The 17,590-nt window shown below is 41.0% G+C and overlaps 1 protein-coding gene and 1 long non-coding RNA gene across 7 annotated transcripts; one reads left to right on the top strand and one right to left on the bottom strand.

The window, feature by feature from the left end:
- The first annotated feature begins 549 nt into the window (after positions 1 to 549).
- LOC121899421 lies at positions 550 to 6,135 on the top strand. Of its 4 annotated transcripts, XM_042415236.1 has the most exons (4): positions 550 to 605; positions 984 to 1,672; positions 5,247 to 5,266; positions 5,663 to 6,135. In XM_042415236.1, exons 2-4 carry the CDS (start codon positions 996 to 998, stop codon positions 5,845 to 5,847), a joined length of 882 nt encoding a protein of 293 aa, XP_042271170.1. In that variant the 5' UTR covers positions 550 to 605; positions 984 to 995; the 3' UTR covers positions 5,848 to 6,135. The 4 variants fall into 4 exon arrangements, 3 of the variants coding, with proteins under 3 accessions (XP_042271170.1, XP_042271169.1, XP_042271171.1); XM_042415235.1 differs by lacking the exon at positions 550 to 605 and having other exon boundaries at positions 876 to 1,672; XR_006096694.1 differs by lacking the exon at positions 550 to 605 and having other exon boundaries at positions 1,603 to 4,760; positions 5,663 to 5,674.
- A 2,742-nt stretch (positions 6,136 to 8,877) lies between these two features.
- LOC121899422 lies at positions 8,878 to 14,420 on the bottom strand. Of its 3 annotated transcripts, XR_006096696.1 has the most exons (6): positions 14,380 to 14,420; positions 13,680 to 13,838; positions 12,831 to 13,021; positions 12,494 to 12,665; positions 11,281 to 11,445; positions 8,878 to 9,219 (listed from the first exon to the last, which is right to left on the bottom strand). It is a non-coding gene; the product is annotated as an uncharacterized LOC121899422 (long non-coding RNA). The 3 variants fall into 3 exon arrangements; XR_006096697.1 differs by lacking the exon at positions 14,380 to 14,420 and having other exon boundaries at positions 12,600 to 12,665; positions 13,680 to 13,963; XR_006096695.1 differs by lacking the exon at positions 14,380 to 14,420 and having other exon boundaries at positions 13,680 to 13,963.
- Positions 14,421 to 17,590: the final 3,170 nt, after the last annotated feature.

Genomic DNA, 17,590 nt, shown 5'->3' on the forward strand with positions numbered 1-17,590 from the left:
ACCCTGAGCATTAATCTGCTGTTATAACACCCTCCACTCTTCTGGTTTCAGACTGTCCACTTGCTGCAGGGATTTACTCTCATTTATTATTAGTGAGGTCCAACAAGGATGTTGAGTTATCAGGCCTGGCTGGTGTTGAATGGTGTTGAGGTCAGGGCTCTGTACAGGTCATTCAAGTTCCTCCACAGCGAAGTGGGAAAAGCTTTTGTTTATGAAGCTGGCCTTGTGCACGGGGGCACTTTTATCTGAAATATTATTGTGTGCTGAAGCATTAAGATTTCACTACAATGAAAACAACAGGCCAAGATCAAGAAAAACAGCTGCAGACTATTATTCCTCCTTCACCAAAATTCAGTTGACTCCATGCAGCCTCGTTTTGTATCCGCCAAACCCAGATTTGTTCAAAACATTGCTAGTTAGTGAGGCATGAGTCATCACTCCAGAGTCTAGTGGCAGTGTGCTTTACACCCCTACAGCTGAGGCTTAGCATTGCACATAATGACCTTATGGTCGTGCGCTGCTGCTTCGTCATGAGAAGCCATGCCATGATGCTCAGTTCTTGTGCTGCCTTTGCTTCCCAAAGCAATTTGGAACTGGAATATAAAGTAAATGTAAACTTAAACTCACTTATTGGAAACTGAAAGTCACTGAGCTCCTCCTTCTACTTCAAATGATTGTCAATAGAAGTTGCATGTACACTTGATTTTGTGCACCTATAAACAATGGGTGCAGCTGAGGCAACAGAACCCACTAAATTAAGCTTAGCGTAAATTCAGACAGGAAGACTCTTATTCATTCATTCATAATTTCACCCTTCATTCTCCCTCTCTCTCTTGGCTCCTCCCGCTTTCACATCAGCTGTTAGTTGTGTCACTTCTAGTTAACAAATCAGATTGCTCCTCAATCCCTAAACAGCCAATTAAAGCCTAGCTGTCAAACTTTAAAACCGTGTCTCTCTCCGTCGCTGTCAACTGTCATTTCAGGCATTATCGTGTATGGCATACAAGTTACTCAACCTTTTGTGCATCCTGTCGTTGACTCAAAAAATCATGTCCGACTCAGAAAATGACCTATTCATGGAAGACCCAGACCCTGGCATCGACATTCTGCCGGAGACCACATCGACTTCGTCAGGCGGCCAGCGCAGAAGCGCCTGCTTGGCACTTCGAGGGGAATCCTCCATGCTCGAGTCTGATCTCCTCTCGCAGCTCCGAGAATGTGGCATATCTCCAGCCCCGGGTCTCCCCCTCTCTCAACTCAATTCACCCACGCCTGGACGAGTCGACTCGGCTAGAGCCGGTCCCACCCCCGCTCCCGCCCCCGGCAGGAAAAGAACAAGGAACAAGGAAATCAGGCCCATCTCAAGCCCCCCAGCCGAAGAGAAAGCAAAATCCCTCCTCTCGCTCTTCTACACAAGCCCCTTCAGCTCCAGGTCTCTCCACCCCTGCGACCCCCTCTTAACCACCCTGCAGTCTCTGGTCAACTCCATTCAATCTATCAACGCCCGTCTTCTCCCTGGAAAACGCCTCAATCGTCGCCCCTCCGTCAGCAACCATCACCACAACTCAAGCCGCCATGCTGCAGCCGGCCTTGCTCAGCCAGCCATCCACATCCTTTCAGCCCGAAGCCGTCCAACACACCCTGGCCTCAGCCATCCCAGCCCCGGCTCTAGGTAGGGAGTCCATCTCTAAAGCAGCTTATATCTCTCTTCAGCTACAGTCAAAAATCATTCAAGGTAAAGATATCAACCTAGTGAGCCTTATCCCGCCTTCACCCGAATGCGACAAAACTATCGCCACGGGTGCTAACATCACCGCCGTGCTTAAGTCCACAGACCCTCAATAGAGATTTATCCATCGGGCAGTTTCTGGTTGCTTTCAGTGTTTACAGGGACATTATCTGCTCTGTCTTCCCAGAGAGAAGACAAGAATTGGACGCTTATCTGTCGCTCATAGGCGATCTCCACCTCAATTACGGAAAAAACATTCTCTATCTCTACCATAAGGCGTTTTCCAGGAAAGCCACACTCCACATCTCCCAATCCAATGTGCGCTTGAACTGGGCCATTCTTGACACTGAATTATTAATTATGGTTGCCGGGGGCTCCCAGATGATTTCCTGCGTCACCTGCGGAGATCCGGGCCACACCGCGTCCCTCTGCCCCTCAGTGCCATTCTAGCCTCCGCCCCGCCTTTTGCCTTCGGCTTGCCAGCCCCCCATTACCTGGCGCTATCCCGACTCCTATGGCCGACAGGAGCATCTTTTCAATATTATTCCCACTTGTAATAACTTCAACGAAAAATGTTTGTTCCTTCCCCAACTGCCACTTTCTCCACGTCTGCAGCAACTGCAGAGACGCTCATCCCCAGTCGGTCTGCCCCCGGCTTGCCAGGCAAGTCATCTCCAGGCAGGAGAACTGACACGGTTCAAAGATATAATGAACAATCATTCCTCCACTCCAGTAAATGCTTTTTCCCTAGCAGCAGAACTGTCTTATCATCCAAATTCCATGTTTGTTGATCATCTTATTAGGGGTCTCTCTCAGGGATTTAGGGTCGGTGTCCTCTCACTCCTGACAGCTAACTACGTAGCAAAAAACCTCCAGTCAGCAATCAAAGAGCCAGAGGTTGTTTCGCAGCTGCTAGATAAAGAAGTAAATAATGGTTACGTTATCGGTTCATTCGACTCACCCCCGTTTTCAGTATTCCGCACCAGTTCCATAGGACTAGCCACAAGGAAGTACTCAGGAAAGAAAAGACTGATATTTGATCTATCCGCTCCTCGCTCCGGCCCCACTGCTAGCATTAACAGCCTCATCCCTCTCAAGTCATTTTCTCTTCATTATGCCTCCATAGATAACGCCATCAAACTAATTAAATTAGCAGGCCAAGGCGCATGGCTCTCCAAAGCTGATATCACCGACACCGGCTTCTGGTCTCATCTTCTGGACAACTGGAACGGCATAACTTTTTTCTATGAAGACATGGTGATCTCCTCTGACTCCCTGCAGCTATACACGGATGCCACCCCATCCATGGGTTTTGGGGGGTTCTTTCAAGGGCAATGGTTCGCCAGCCGCTGGCCGCCCTCCTTTCCCCTCTCTAATCCATCCTCAGCACTACACAAAATTTACCCCATCGCTGTTGCTTGTTACGTGTGGGGAGAGTTTTGGAAGTGTAAACGCATTTCAGTACTCTGTGACAACCAAGCTGTCGTAGACATTATTAACAAAGGCCGCTCCGCTTCTAAAGACATTATGCCCTTCATAAGAAGCATCATGTGGTCCTCCATCACCTACCATTTCATTATTACAGACCGCCACGTGTCCAGTCATTATAATGCTCTAGCTGATTCTCTCTCCTGTTTCAATTTCCAGACCTTCCGGAGCATCTGCCCCAAAGCAAGCGAAGTCTCTGTCCAAGTTCCCCCTCTTCAAATCTAGGCCCCATGCGCACATACTGAGTGTCAGCCAGGGTTCATATGAGGAAAGGTCTAGCTGCATCCACACTTGAAACTTATGATTTTGGCTGGGTCATTTTTTCCATGTTGTGTGCTTCCATGTGTATGCCTCTTAAACCTGTTGAAATCAATACCGTTTGTGCTTTCATCTGTTATTGCAAAGACGTTTGTCATTTCAGACCTCAGTATATCCAGGGCTAGTTTCCGGGATTCAATTTAACATCAGGTTCTCCGATCCCTCTTCTCCCAGTTTGTTTTCTAACCTGGCCATAAAAACACTGTTAAAGGGCATTTCAAAAACTTCCCCTCCTGCTCCAGATCACAGAAAGCCCATCATTCTCTCTCTCCTGCATAGGATGCTTTGTCTTCTCAGAGGATGCTTTGTCTTCTCAGAAACCGTGTTTTTTCTGCATATATTGATACTTTGCTCAAAGCTGTATTTCTCTTAGCCTTCTATGCTTTTCTTAGAAGTGGAGAATTTACCACTCCCTCAAAATTTTTCGATCCAAACAGATCTTTCTTTTTCCAATCTGACCTTCCATCCTAGGCATTTCGCTTTATTCCTTAAGCATTCAAAAAGCGGCGGTGCTTGTTCCGTCCTAGTAGCTCGCACCGATTCCACATTCTGCCCTCACCGATCCATGATCAAATACCTTCATAACAGACCTAATTCTGGCCCTCTCACTCCATTATTTCTTATCCCTGGTAATTTTCCCATGTCTAAATTCTGTTTTAATCACTATTTAAGGCAAGTACTCCTAAAATGCGGTTTATCCCCTCAGCTTTACTCAGGCCACTCTTTTAGGATAGGCGTGGCTACTACAGCTGCTAACCAAGGTATTTCAACCTCCTCCCTTCAACAACTGGGCTGGTGGTCCTCTTCTGCCTACTTGTCCTACATTTGCCCCGATGTCAACACAGTCCTCGCTAATCAAAAACTGCTCAAGTCATACATATAACTGGCGGCGGTTTTATTCTCTGAGCGCGCAGCTCATTTACATCTATCGTTCTTGCTAGTTCTTCTCATTCTTAGCTCATTAATTCATATCATTTACTACTCATCATGCACGGCACTTTCTGAGGGGCAACCCTCTAGTTGCCCGGCCCCTCTCTCTCTCTCCCTCTCCCTCCTATCCGCCCTCTCTTACCAGCTCAAGGTCGCTCGACCTATCATATCGGCCCAAGCATCATTACATGGTCTTCGGACCCTTGCATCAGTCATGCATCAGCCCATGGTCATCGGACCTTGCACATCTGCTCACGCACCGGTCCACAGTCTTCGGACCCTGCCACCAGAACACGTAACAGCACATGGTCGTCGGACCCCACATAAGCTCATGCATTAGCTTATTTCATGCATCAGCATCAGCATTTCAGCACAGGGTGGCCCCACCAACATCCATGCTCCAGCCCATGGGCTCCGGACCTCATGCATCAGCACACAGCACCTCTCACGCATCAGCACATGGTCCCCAGACCTCATGCATCAGCACATGGTCGTCAGACCCCGCCACCAGAACACACTACAGCACACGGTCTCCGGACCTCACACATCAGCACACGGTCGCCGGACCTCCCAAGCATTCAAGGACATCCGACCTCACATAACAGCTCAAGGTCGTCGGACCTAGCACCTCACCTCAGCATCCTATACATCAAGGCACTCTCTACTCCCTCTTCAGCTGTCTACCCACTCTCTCCTATCATCCTTCATTCTTCCATGCTATGTTCACATATCACATTATTTATTTAATCGTGCCTAATTCTCTCTCTTCTCATTCCATTAGAATCCCTCGCCACCGGGATGGTAAGTATTACGCACTTGGTGTCGGGTCATATATCCTCATTTCTCTTTGGGGGGTTATCCTATTCATGCTTTTTTCGATCCCTTCATTTCCGGCCACATCACAATGGAGTCTAATCGCCAAAGACTTTTAAATTTATTATCATACTATTCGATAAACACCAGTCACTACATAAACCGAGTCTCTCCTGATTGAAATGAAGCTTAGCGTAAATTCAGACAGGAAGACTCTTCATCATACATTCATTCATAATTTCACCCGTCATTCTCCTTCTCTCTCTCGGCTCCTCCCACTTTCACATCAGCTGTTAGTTGCGTCACTTCTGGTTAACAAACCAGATTTCTCCACGATCCCTAAACAGCCAATCACAGCCCAGCTGTCAAACTTTGTCATTTCAGGCATTATCACATCCACCTCTACCCAATCCACCTCCTCAGCTGCAACACTGGGCTCGCACTCGCCTCTCCATCCCGTATCATCATTCATCTGCCCAACCTCCCGTTCTGGCAAGACCCCCAGTCTCCAGGAGCCGATACCACACCACCTCGATCCACGCCTCTCCATCACCACCACCAGTGTCTAGACTCCATCGGGGGGTTATCCTATTCATGCTTTTTTCACCGCCTTCATATTCGGCCACATCACCATGGAGTTTAATCGCCAAAGACTTTTAAATTTATTATCATACTTTTCAGTAAACACCATTCACTACATAAACTGAGTCTGATTGAATTAGTATTATAATGTAGCACTCCTAATGTTTCTTTCAATGTTATGTTAAATTGCAGATTGTAAAGAGAAACTCTTAAACACACTAGATACTGTTACAAAGTGCTGTAAAATTATAATTATAGATTATTTATTCATATAATGTGTGGAACTTGTGCTTGCTTCTGATTCCTTGATTTAATCTTCACATCTAACAACAAAAATAGAACTGAGTTTTGTGTTTAAATAAAAAGGCTTGCTTCTAACATACATAATACATAAATAGCTTTTATGTACAGTTTGCTGCCCCCGTACTCTTAAGTTTATGAATAATAAACAATTAAAATAATTTTTCAGAACAAAGAAAAACCTTTCTCGGCCATTCCAGTTGATCAGGCTCATAAACAGAACAACAGGATGGGAAAGCCATTAGTCCGACGGACAGTTCTGAAGCTCTGCACCAGTTGATGGTTTGTGGTCAACAGTTTAGCAGGCTGGTACTTAAGTCTACTAAAATTCAGTGAGATTTTTTCATTTTATGAAATGAAGACTAAGGAGCTGTCATCAATAAATGTGTCTGGCCCAGTTGCTGCTAAAATGGTGTATGATATGCAGGACGTAAAATGCTTCAGGATTTTGCCAAGAGATCTCTGGATCTCCTTGTCTAGATAATTAGATAAACTGTCGCAAAAAACAGTAGACCTTTTCAAAAATTAAAAGAGGAGGACCTTTTATGCTCACTGTCAAACTACCAACAAAAATAATAAAAAGTGACACTCACGTAGTTGTTCCTGCTGCATAATGGATGTCAAAGGAGAAGCAGCCATCAATCACACATGAAAATCCAGCCTGCTCACTGTCACAGGATGCAATGCTAAGATACAACAAGTCTGTTGTCATTAAGTACTTTAAGAAATCATGCATGTTTTGATAGGCCCGCTGTACCGTCAGTAAAATATGATGAAGCTGCATTTGCACAGATACTGCAGGTAAGAACTACAACAACACAGCTGGTCTAGAGTGAGCAGGTTTTAGTTCCATATGTCACAAAGATCACCACTAGAGTGCTTTGTACGATGCTGACGGAGATGCAAAAGAACCCTTTGTTAATCAGAAAACCTACAGAAATCTCTCTGTTGATCATTCCTTCAAATCTCCATTGTTCAAAACACTCATAATAACGATATTCCACAATGTTCTTGAGACAATGATATGTGAGAAGATATGGCAATAGTTGAAGTGATTAGCAGAAATGCATTGCCATGTTAGAGGGGGAAAAATAATTTCATCCCAACCTTGAATCTTCCTGGAGGGAACATAATTGTCCGGTGTTGTTTTTCTGCATTAGGGCCGGAGAGCTTGCAGTCACTGAGGGAACTGAGCTCACTAAAATTCACAGGAGAGTATCATAGTAGCTGTCCTTCACGCTGAAGCTTCATATAAGGTATGAGATAAAACAAGACCTCTTATTGGCATAAGGTAAACACTTAACTTCTGGCACTGGCACAACACTGCATAATTTTTACATTTGCATGAGGTCACAGTTTTTCAAGATTAGATGCCTCTTTTTTCACTTTGTTGGTCGATTCCACATCACCTTTTACTCCACAATGCCTTGAGAGGCATTCACAGACATGACTCACCTTGGCAATTTTTCTAAATCCCATAGAATTGAGAATGATTGAGAATGAACTTAACTAAGCCTTGTACCATGGTCAGTGGGTCTTGATCCTTTGGTTAGAGACTGTGTTGGATATTTGGGTGTATAAGGTTTCTGATGTTGACAGTGGGAGACTGTGGTTTGTATCCTGTCTCCTACCAACAGTCACCATCAGTTTTCTTTAACCAGGACCACAATCTTTTGCTAACCTTAACCAAGTAGTTAGTTGTCTAAACTTAATCAAATCTGAACTGTAAAAGTGGTAGATCAGCACACCCTCACGATTTGTACTGTTTTGGATGATACCAACCAACAATGTCATCCTGTTGATAGGAGCACCATATCAGAAAACTCTTGTGTTGCTCTGGAAGGCGATGATCTATTATATTTTATGGATATGGTGTGAGCAATAATCCCAACTCATGCTATTAGTTTTAAGGGTTGACATACATTTTTAGCTTTATCTGTGAATGTTTTAACATTCTGTAAAGACACAAATCTTGTTATATAAGTATTATAGTGTGTTATTAAAACAGACAGCATGATTCTGATTAATATGAGGACGAGAACACATGCAGAATAAAAAAAATACAGTATTCACTTTTTTTTTTTCTTGCAATGTATGTTAGACAGGAGACACAGTCTTAATATGAATTTTACCAAAAATTAAAATCTCTCTCTAAACAGTGTGATCTCACATTCCAGCTGCCAAGATTCAGGTAAGAAGATCTATACTGATAAAAATGGTGATTTACCCATCTGAGTTAAATAAAATATCCAGTCTCTGTCAAAGAATAGAAGGAGAATAATTATACACACATCACGTATGTATAAGGCTATTATAAAGCAGCATCAATGAAAAAAGTAATGCCTGCACACTTACCCCAAGCCACAAAATTTAATCAGGAAAACCTTTTAATATTTTGACCTGACAAATATCTGAGTAGGATTGAAACGTTGTCCTGATTAAATTTTGTGCTTTGAGTAAGTGTGCAGGCGTTACTTTTTTTCAATGACGCTATTAAAGAATAACCCTTATTTCATGTCAAGTTCCAATTTCATTCTTGACCTTGGAAATACTGTATAAGTCTATTAGCATGTGTTAGCTCTTCTGGACCGTGCAGTGACATTGTTTCATGAAATTATTTTACGAGGGATTAGAAGATAACAAAATAACATTTTATATTTGTTTTATTCATGGTATACTACTACTATTATTAAAAGCACAGGAGCCAATTTCACCATGACTTTTTTTCACCCTTGTCTGTACCATTGACCAACCACAACCCTGACCCAACAGCTACAGTGTGTATTATCACATTTCCTTTACAATGCAACAGCAAAACTCATCAAATATCAGTTCAAAGCAAGAGCTCCTTCTACTACCTTCAACTCAGTGATGTTTATTTTTATGGATGAGATGCAGATCTTTATTCAACACTATGGATTTCCTGGGCAGTCTTTAATATTCTACTAACCAACCTTCAGTCATTGTTGGGGTTCACATATTGAATACGATTTTGCTCCATTAGCTTGTGGATTCTTTTGATTTGCCAAAGTCAGCTGTAGATGTAATGGTACACAGACCTGCAGGAGACATCAAAGAGAATAAATACAAGGTCATCTTCTCTCAAACATAAACACCTAAAGTCAGTCAGGGAAGGACTGGCTCAGCATGACACTGTCAGCAAGGCTGCAGGAGCCCTACTCCTCCACATCAGAGCAAGACACCAAATACATTATAAGCCACATATACTGTATGTATGTGCAGATACACAATCAAATGTTATATTTATATAATATGGAATTCTGTGAAACTTTTAACTTGTTGAAGTAACAAAAATGTAAGTTTATGAAGGAATTATTTTACCTATATTTAGCTTTGTCTGTATTGTAAGTGTAAAACAGATGACAGCAGACAAAAAGGTAAAGGTATTTACTCAGCTTTACAATTGGAGTTTTATGTAGCAAGTAACAGACATGATGCTTGTGAACAAAACAGACTGCACAGTAATCCACAAGCTCTTCATCTGACATGTCTTATTAAGCTATTTCAATGTACATTTCTGTTGGCAAATTAATTAATTCAACTAACTTACTGATGCACTGATAAAAATAAATTCAAGGTTTAAACATAGTTATCAGCTACCTGGACAGAATGTAGGAGCTGTATGTTTATACCTGTAGGCATGAGGCAAGAAGAAGAAGAAGACATTCTTCCTTTGAGAATGAAAATTCATTCTAGACATTAGAAACAACCATTAACAAAACAATCTGATCACACACTCCATTTGTAGCTGTTCTGGAGCTTTAAATCATACCACCTAGTTATCATGGAAATGCAGATGTTCAGATTTCCATTTTTCTATTTAAGGACTTTTCTTTCATGTTGGCCTGGAAATTGAAGTTTGAAACTTAAAAGTGAAATGAAATTCTGATCTATGATTTCTCAACAATCTTTCAAAAGAGTTAATGTATTCAACTGTTCTTCTATTTCTCTCCTACTCTCTGTTGTCCATCTCTCTCTTTGTTTCTTCACTTGGAGCCTCTGAATATTCTTTAAGGAAGTCAGACTCTCATTGTGTTTTTTTCCCTATGTGGATATTCGTATTTACCTGGCTGAATGTAGAGCATATAAAGTCTGTGTTTGTGGTGGTGGGGGACTTTCTGTTATGAGACTAGGACCTTTATGTAGGTGATCCATGTGACTGTTCACTCCTCCTGACATGTAACCTCTCATCAGCTTTATGGGCAGCAGCAACCCAATTGCCAGAATAAAACGTTGGCATTATATGTTTCTGCAAACCACTTATACATTGAATGTCTACATTCAATGTAAATGTCCTGACATCTCGCTAAAAACACCCAGTTTTGTCAGTTGAAATGGGAAGCAGACAGTGGTTTTGAGTTGGTCTCGAACAGTGCTCTCTGCTGCTTTAATGCTTTTCCAACTTTCTTCCGTCAAACTTTATAGCCAACCACCTGACCTCTTCTCCTCCTGATAAGAAAGTCAGCTCCTATAGATGTCATTTGAGCTACATCACTTTAGAAATGTTGATGTGATATGTATTGTTGAAATGTTGATATGCTACGTATTTAATGTATTGAAACGTAAACATTCAACGTATCTGTTATTTGCAGAAATGTACAATGCTAACGTTTTATTCTGGCGACCAAGCTGGCTGTGGCTGTGTGTCGTTTCTTTAGATATGTTCTTTACTTTAAAAAACCCAAAAAAACTCCAGCTTGCATCTGTTACCTTTCCATTCGCTTCCAACTGTTTTGAAAATACCATCTCTTTACAGAAAACACCAATTAAATACTTTTTTAAACCATTCATGTCAACCCACCAAACCTCTATTAAACTTGAATTGCCTGTTTTCTGCACAAGGATTGCACAGGGGAAAAAATGGTTACAGTAAAATTGTCTCTAAGTGTAGATGGCCCAAGCCAAAAAGCATGTTCATAACAAAATATTCATTTATACAGTATCAATCAAATATTGCTTTACTGTGGGTCTTTTCCCACGTCATGTTTACTTGGCTTCTTGTAATTTTAGCTATTAAATCCATCTAAATAAGATTAGCATTGGTAAATGGTTGCCACAGCACAGTATTATATGTTTTCTTTTTCCATCTGCTTTCCTACCTCATCCTGTCAGCACCAATGTCACTGAGCTTCATCCATGAAAACAGTGTCCTGGGTGTCTTTGCAGTCATGATGTGAAGAGTTAGAATCAGGGAATACAGGTGCACAGTTCTGAGGAGCTTCTTGTTAAAGGTGTTCATGGTAAGCAGTCACCACATGCTGGTACTGCACAGAATGGAACACAGACAGCTTGAACCCTTGCCCAGGTTTATACCTACTGTGCACACATCTGTCCAATCACTGTGGAGTGTAGCTGTGACTGCCTGATTTGGAAAGTTATAAAAACAGTAGATTCACATCCACCCACCCAGTCAGAGAGAAACTTTCCAACATTTTCAGATTGTTCTGACGAGCAGGTCTTATGGAGTATACTTCCTCCTTAAGTATGTTTTTCTGTAAAATGTGAACTCACCAGCTCAAAAGATGTGATTATTTGTATTTCTGCATCATTTATGCTACTGTTTGTTAAACATGCAGAGGAATACTTGCCATTATTTCAATAACTAAGAATATTAAGACCATTAATGCAAAAATAACAACAACAACAACGATGATAATAATAATAATAATAATAATAATAATAATAATAATAATAATAATAATAATGATGATAATAATAACAATAATTAAAGCATTTGTCAGTTACATATTCCTACCCAAAACCCACAATACTTTTAGTCCTATTATGTACATGTGCAATGCTAAACCTCACCTCATAAATAAATAAAACACTTCTCCTTTTTTAACTCCTTTTGAATTATTGATACAGCATTGATGTGTTTTATATTATTGTATTCTTATTGATGTGAAGTGTGCATAAGCCCTCTTGAAAAGTCCTGTACAATATACTGTACAGCCAGCATTTCTTTAAAGTCCCAATTAGGAAAATGGCGTGAAAGTACTGGGAAGACTGGACATTGGTATTATTCATTCCTCTATTTAGAAGATTTTGAAGAGTAAACATTCAATATTTTCTTTTATTTTAGTTTTATTCACTGCATCTTAACATTGGTTGAGAAAAACAGTAAAGTGGATGGACTGACATTATTTAGTGGGTAAAAATATTTTTATGTGAGGGCAGCAGAGTGTTTATTAGCCTAACAAACACTGAGACGCTGTATGACCGCTGTTTGAACGTCCCATTAAGATGTCTCATAATAGTTCCAAATCAAAAGTTCCAAAATGAAAGTTGTGTAAATGTCCAGGATGTTACCTGGTTACCAGCTGGACATCCTCCCTGGGTGTGACACACATGCATATTTGTATTCCACATATGAAGTTTTGCTTCATGATGTCAACCATCATGAAGAGTGCTATACCTGGGGCAGCTTGCACATTGGTTTGTATACATCTGAAGCTGTGGGATAGCTCAGAATCTGTTCCTGCTAGAGAAGTAGTAACATAGTAGAAAAATGACATAGTTCATGCCTGCAAGTTTCCAAGTTGCAAGGATACAGTGACACTGTGCAGTTTTCATGGACACTAGACAATAGAGACTTGCGTACTGTAATTCCTCACACAATTACGTGTTGTAATCACATTTTTCTTACCGTGTGGAGCTGAATGTTTGGTCCAGCTGGCCTCCCTCTTTTCTTCCAGTTGATTTTGTGGAGGTGAAACAGTTTCCAGGACAACAGTGTTGATAAACACTGTAAATCCATTTGTAGTAGTTACACACCTGGGATTACTCTCTTCCATGGACACTTCTAGATTTTCAAGTCTGGCAGCAACAGGTCCCACTCTGCAGAAGAAGTTTTCCTCTTCACTTGTCAGAAGAGGAGAGCAATTTCTCTGAGCTAACCATTACTGTATACTGTCCTCCCTGACATCCTCATAATAGTTAAAGGGATAATCCACCATTGCACTTAGTTAGTTTTTTTAGTTTCCTTACAATCTAACTGTGGTGAAAGTCAGCCACATACATGTAAACAAACCGGTGTGCACGGATGAATATGTGGGTGGCTTGGTTGGTCAGCAAGCTGTCCCTGATGTAGTACCCTATGCAGTGAGCCATAATGGCTGCTACAGGCAGTGTTTACTTTCGTTCAGACTCAGAAACAAACGTTTGAAGCACTCATGTAAAAATCATGTTTCTTTAAAAAGCTTGCCCTGATGATCGTAATTTTGTGCAAAATACGTGTTTTTGTGAATCACCAGAATCTCAATAATGGAGCTGGAGAGACAAAATTAGCATGACACATAGAGCCACCGTGGCCACATTTATGGGAAATACATAAGGTTCAAATAAAACAGAATTTTCCTTTAACATGTCCTCCATCAGCATTTTATTTTGAAAATGAGTGACAGTGAGAATGACAATATGAAAACCAGATTCTAACTCAAGCATACAGCACAGTAATTATTACTAACCTTGATAATGTTATTGTCATGTCACTTACATTTTTTGATGTGCCATTTCCTTTCTTTGTTCTTGTAAATGCCATTAGAGCACAACATGAGAAGTACATGACATGAAACTTTTTTCCTGTCATGAGTTTGACTTTATTTCTCACATGTTGTATCTGGCTTCCGTAAGTTTGAGGGAGATTCCCTTGACACTAACAAAAAAACAACAGAAGACGAAAAGTTTGGTCATTTGCGCAAACTAATACTTATTGTATTAGGGGTGCAACGGATCACAAAACTCACGGTTTGGATCATATCGGATCATTTTTCGGATCAGAAAAGGGGGGGGGGGGGCGACAAATAAAACTGCTTTCCATATATTCTGTAAAACACAGCAAGGAACTTTTGCCCATGGTCTTAAATGAAAACAACATTCAAGATGTCCAATGTTTAGATAAAATCTTAAACTATATAAAATATTCAATGCTCAATTGTTAAATTAAATTGCAATACGAGGCATAATACCTTCCTCTTTTAAACATGGTAGGGCATGAAACAAAAGCCTGTGTCAACATCATCAAAACTTGATGATAACTTACAAACATGAACACATGTCTTGTCCTGCAGCTCAGCTTGTTGAACAAGCCATCAAACAAACATTCACCAGGGAGAAGTGCACCGCTAACGTCAGTTAGCAGCTAGATAACTAATTAGCTACTCAGCTGCAGCACGTTAAACAGCTTGTAAACATACCTGCAGATGTCACTTCAGACCCATCAGATGCTGGTTTGGTCATTCTTCAAAATCCCTGTTAGGGACATGTTGTCTGCCCATGACTTGTGGCTACAGCAGTTTGTTTACTTTGTCTTAAATGAGACATTAAATTTTGCAATTAATCCACGGTTCACATGCGTGCCAAACCGTGGGGAGCGATCCGTACGGATCACGGATCAACTACATTCCGTTATACCACTATATTGTAGTCATGCACTGCACCTGGGTGGTGAGTCCAAGTGGTTCCCTTAATTAGCACACAGTGGAATGTTCATTAGCATAGCACCCCATCTGTCCATGTGCTTGGGAACTGTATTTTTGTCGCTGTTTGTAGCTGCTTTATTAAGACCTGGATCCAAGTTAGTTTGCATCCAGCCTCTGTGAGCCTGAGCCTGAGCCACTACATGGTAACAAAGGAGGTAATTCAGGCAAAGCAGCCACTCTACAATGTCATTGGTGGCTGGAGGGCAAAATTTAAGAGCAGTGTCCTTTAGCTAATTGGCCTCTTTCATTCAGCTTCCAACACATTTGATCAGCCATGAGGATGGATGGCCTGGCTGCAGAAAATGTGAGAATTAAATGCCAAGTTTCTGAAGGAAATTTTGAAGCCTGGAAAATAAAAGGCCTTTGTTTTTGTCACAAAATGTGAGCAGCATCTGTTTCAGTCCTTTTCTAGTCTTTTAATCAGCCTTAGAAGAAGCCTTGACCCAGATAAGTGACCACAGTGTCCCTTTAGTATAACAGTGGAAAGGATTTTTGAGTTTCTTACAATGTTTTCTAAACTCATTATCAGAGAGGAGAAATTCTAACACCTGACAATCATTGGCATCACTTTCCATTGTCAGTGTTGCCCTTGTGTTTAGAGCTCTTCCTTCCTGTTCCTGTTTCGTAAATCTCAAAAATGTAAGATTGTTGCTGTCTTCCAGGGACAGACAGAATCCAGAGTGTGGATCTAAACCTGCAGAAGGCAGTTTTGCCATAGTTCTTTGAGAGTTTCTGTCTCACTTGTGTGAATCAGAAGAAAGTCTATAAATACTGCTATTTAAAATTGGTCAGACTACCTGGAGGCCAAGTGCAAGGGTGTTATAACAGTATATACTGTAGGTGATCTCTAAACTGATATACTGTGTCGATACTGTATTTCAAAAGACCTGGGAGCAACACATCGTAGCATTTAAGCCTATTTTTAATACATTTATTCAGTCTGCTGGTCCACCACAGTCAAAAGTAAGCCAGTTTAGTGACACTGAGGGCCCTATCTTACGTCCGGTGCAAAGTGGTGCTAAGCACGACGTGTCTTAGTTTAAGACCGATGCAGTTGTTATTTTCCTGTCCAGCACCCACGTTGTTTGAATAGAAAATGTACTTGTGCCCATGGGTGTGTTGGTCTTAAATTGAGTTGTGGTCACGCGCACAGGCACACAAACACGCAAAATAAGATTACAATGTGAAAGATTATTATTGTGCACATCAACATATTTTAAAAAATACATGTCATAACGCTTAGTCATTATATTTATCAGAATTAACTAATCGCAGTAATGACGGATAAAATTGTCTAATTATTTGACCAAATCGTGGCAATACACGTAGGTATTTAAACAGACAGACAACAATGGATCAGACACACATCGACTGTCCTGCTACATCAATAGATGAGGACATAAGGAACACATGAGGAAATAAATAAGGTCAAAACAGTGATTAAACTAAAGAAGGAAAGAACTCTGCACAGCTCCTAGCTGCTGTTAGCAACAGGATCAGCACCTTGGAGAGCTGATCAAGTCCTGATAATTGTATTAATGATTCTTTTTATGATTAAAATTAAAGATTTAATTTTTGAACAATATTTAACAAATATTCTTCAACGTTTCTGAGTACAGTGATCAGGTTTCCATACTTTCAGCAATTAAAACCCTACTGATTTGGCCTGTTACTCCATTACTGAACAAAATGATTTTAAAGAAACCAAAGCTGTAATTGAAAAAATAAACCTTTTCAAAAACCAAACGACAATACGTTTTCAACAAATTAATGAACAGGATCTTAAACTGGTGGTCTGGGGCTGGCCAAGGGAGGGTTCAGGACCAGCAGGGGCCAGTGTGCTCGGTATGGATTGTGCGCTTTCACTTTGCGCAAGAGCAGATCCGTTTCCTCTGCAGAGAAACGTTCTTTCTTACTGCTTGGCTAATGCGCCATTGTAATAGCAATCCGCCAAGGTGCAAGCGCTGGCTTTTAAAGGGAATGGGAGATGACACTCTGGTTGGTTTAGTACATGTTACGTTGAAAACAGACCCATGATTAATTAGGAGACTAAGGACAACCCCTTTGAACCATGCGCCTGACGCATCAACCATTCTTTCCGCCATTAAAAAAGCAAAAGTGGATTTGGACACACCATAAATGCACTTGCACCATGGCTTCAGACGATGCGCTTTAGATCGTTAAAATAGGGCCCTGAAAGTCTGACTTAACTAGACTTAACATTTCTCAAGATCTAAGAATCGCAACTATTATCTCAACAGTAATAGTATAGTATTTTGTTTCCCCAATTTCAAATTATCATTGAACAATATTTGTATTTTCTTTTAAAGGACAGCAAGAAACCTTGAATTTATCTTAAACTTTGTTCATGGCCAACCCTAAATGCCCATGAAAATATATTAAAGCTGCAAGCAGCATTGTATGTCGGAGGGAGCAGCAGCCGTGGTATCACTACTGGAGGTCTGTTGACACAGCTATGAATTGTCAGTGTTATCAGACACTATCTGAATGAGTGAAATATTATTTCCTCTGTCTAGTATGTGGAGCTGGAGATGACTTATTAGAAATTGTATATACATTTGATGAACTATATGTCATTTAGGCTTCACTTCCTGTTGCCCATATGTAATACTACGTAAGTGAAATATTAATGCAGCAATACATTTACCACAGGGTAACTGACATGGATATACATTTTCATGAATATTGGACACTGCATGTAGGAGATAACTATCACTTCCTGTGTCCACTATGTGGCGCTAGAGAACACCCACTAATTATACTTAGCTATGACACTATTACCATGACTCAATATTGACATGTAGATGTGTTCAGGCCTGGACTGTTATCAAACATGAGAAATCTGGGGAAGATTGGACAGTGTAGAATGGAGTTACAACAACCTCCTCTTTAATGCCCCAAACAT

The sequence above is a fragment of the Thunnus maccoyii genome, chromosome 6 (assembly GCF_910596095.1).
Source record: "Thunnus maccoyii chromosome 6, fThuMac1.1, whole genome shotgun sequence".
NCBI lineage: Eukaryota > Metazoa > Chordata > Actinopteri > Scombriformes > Scombridae > Thunnus > Thunnus maccoyii.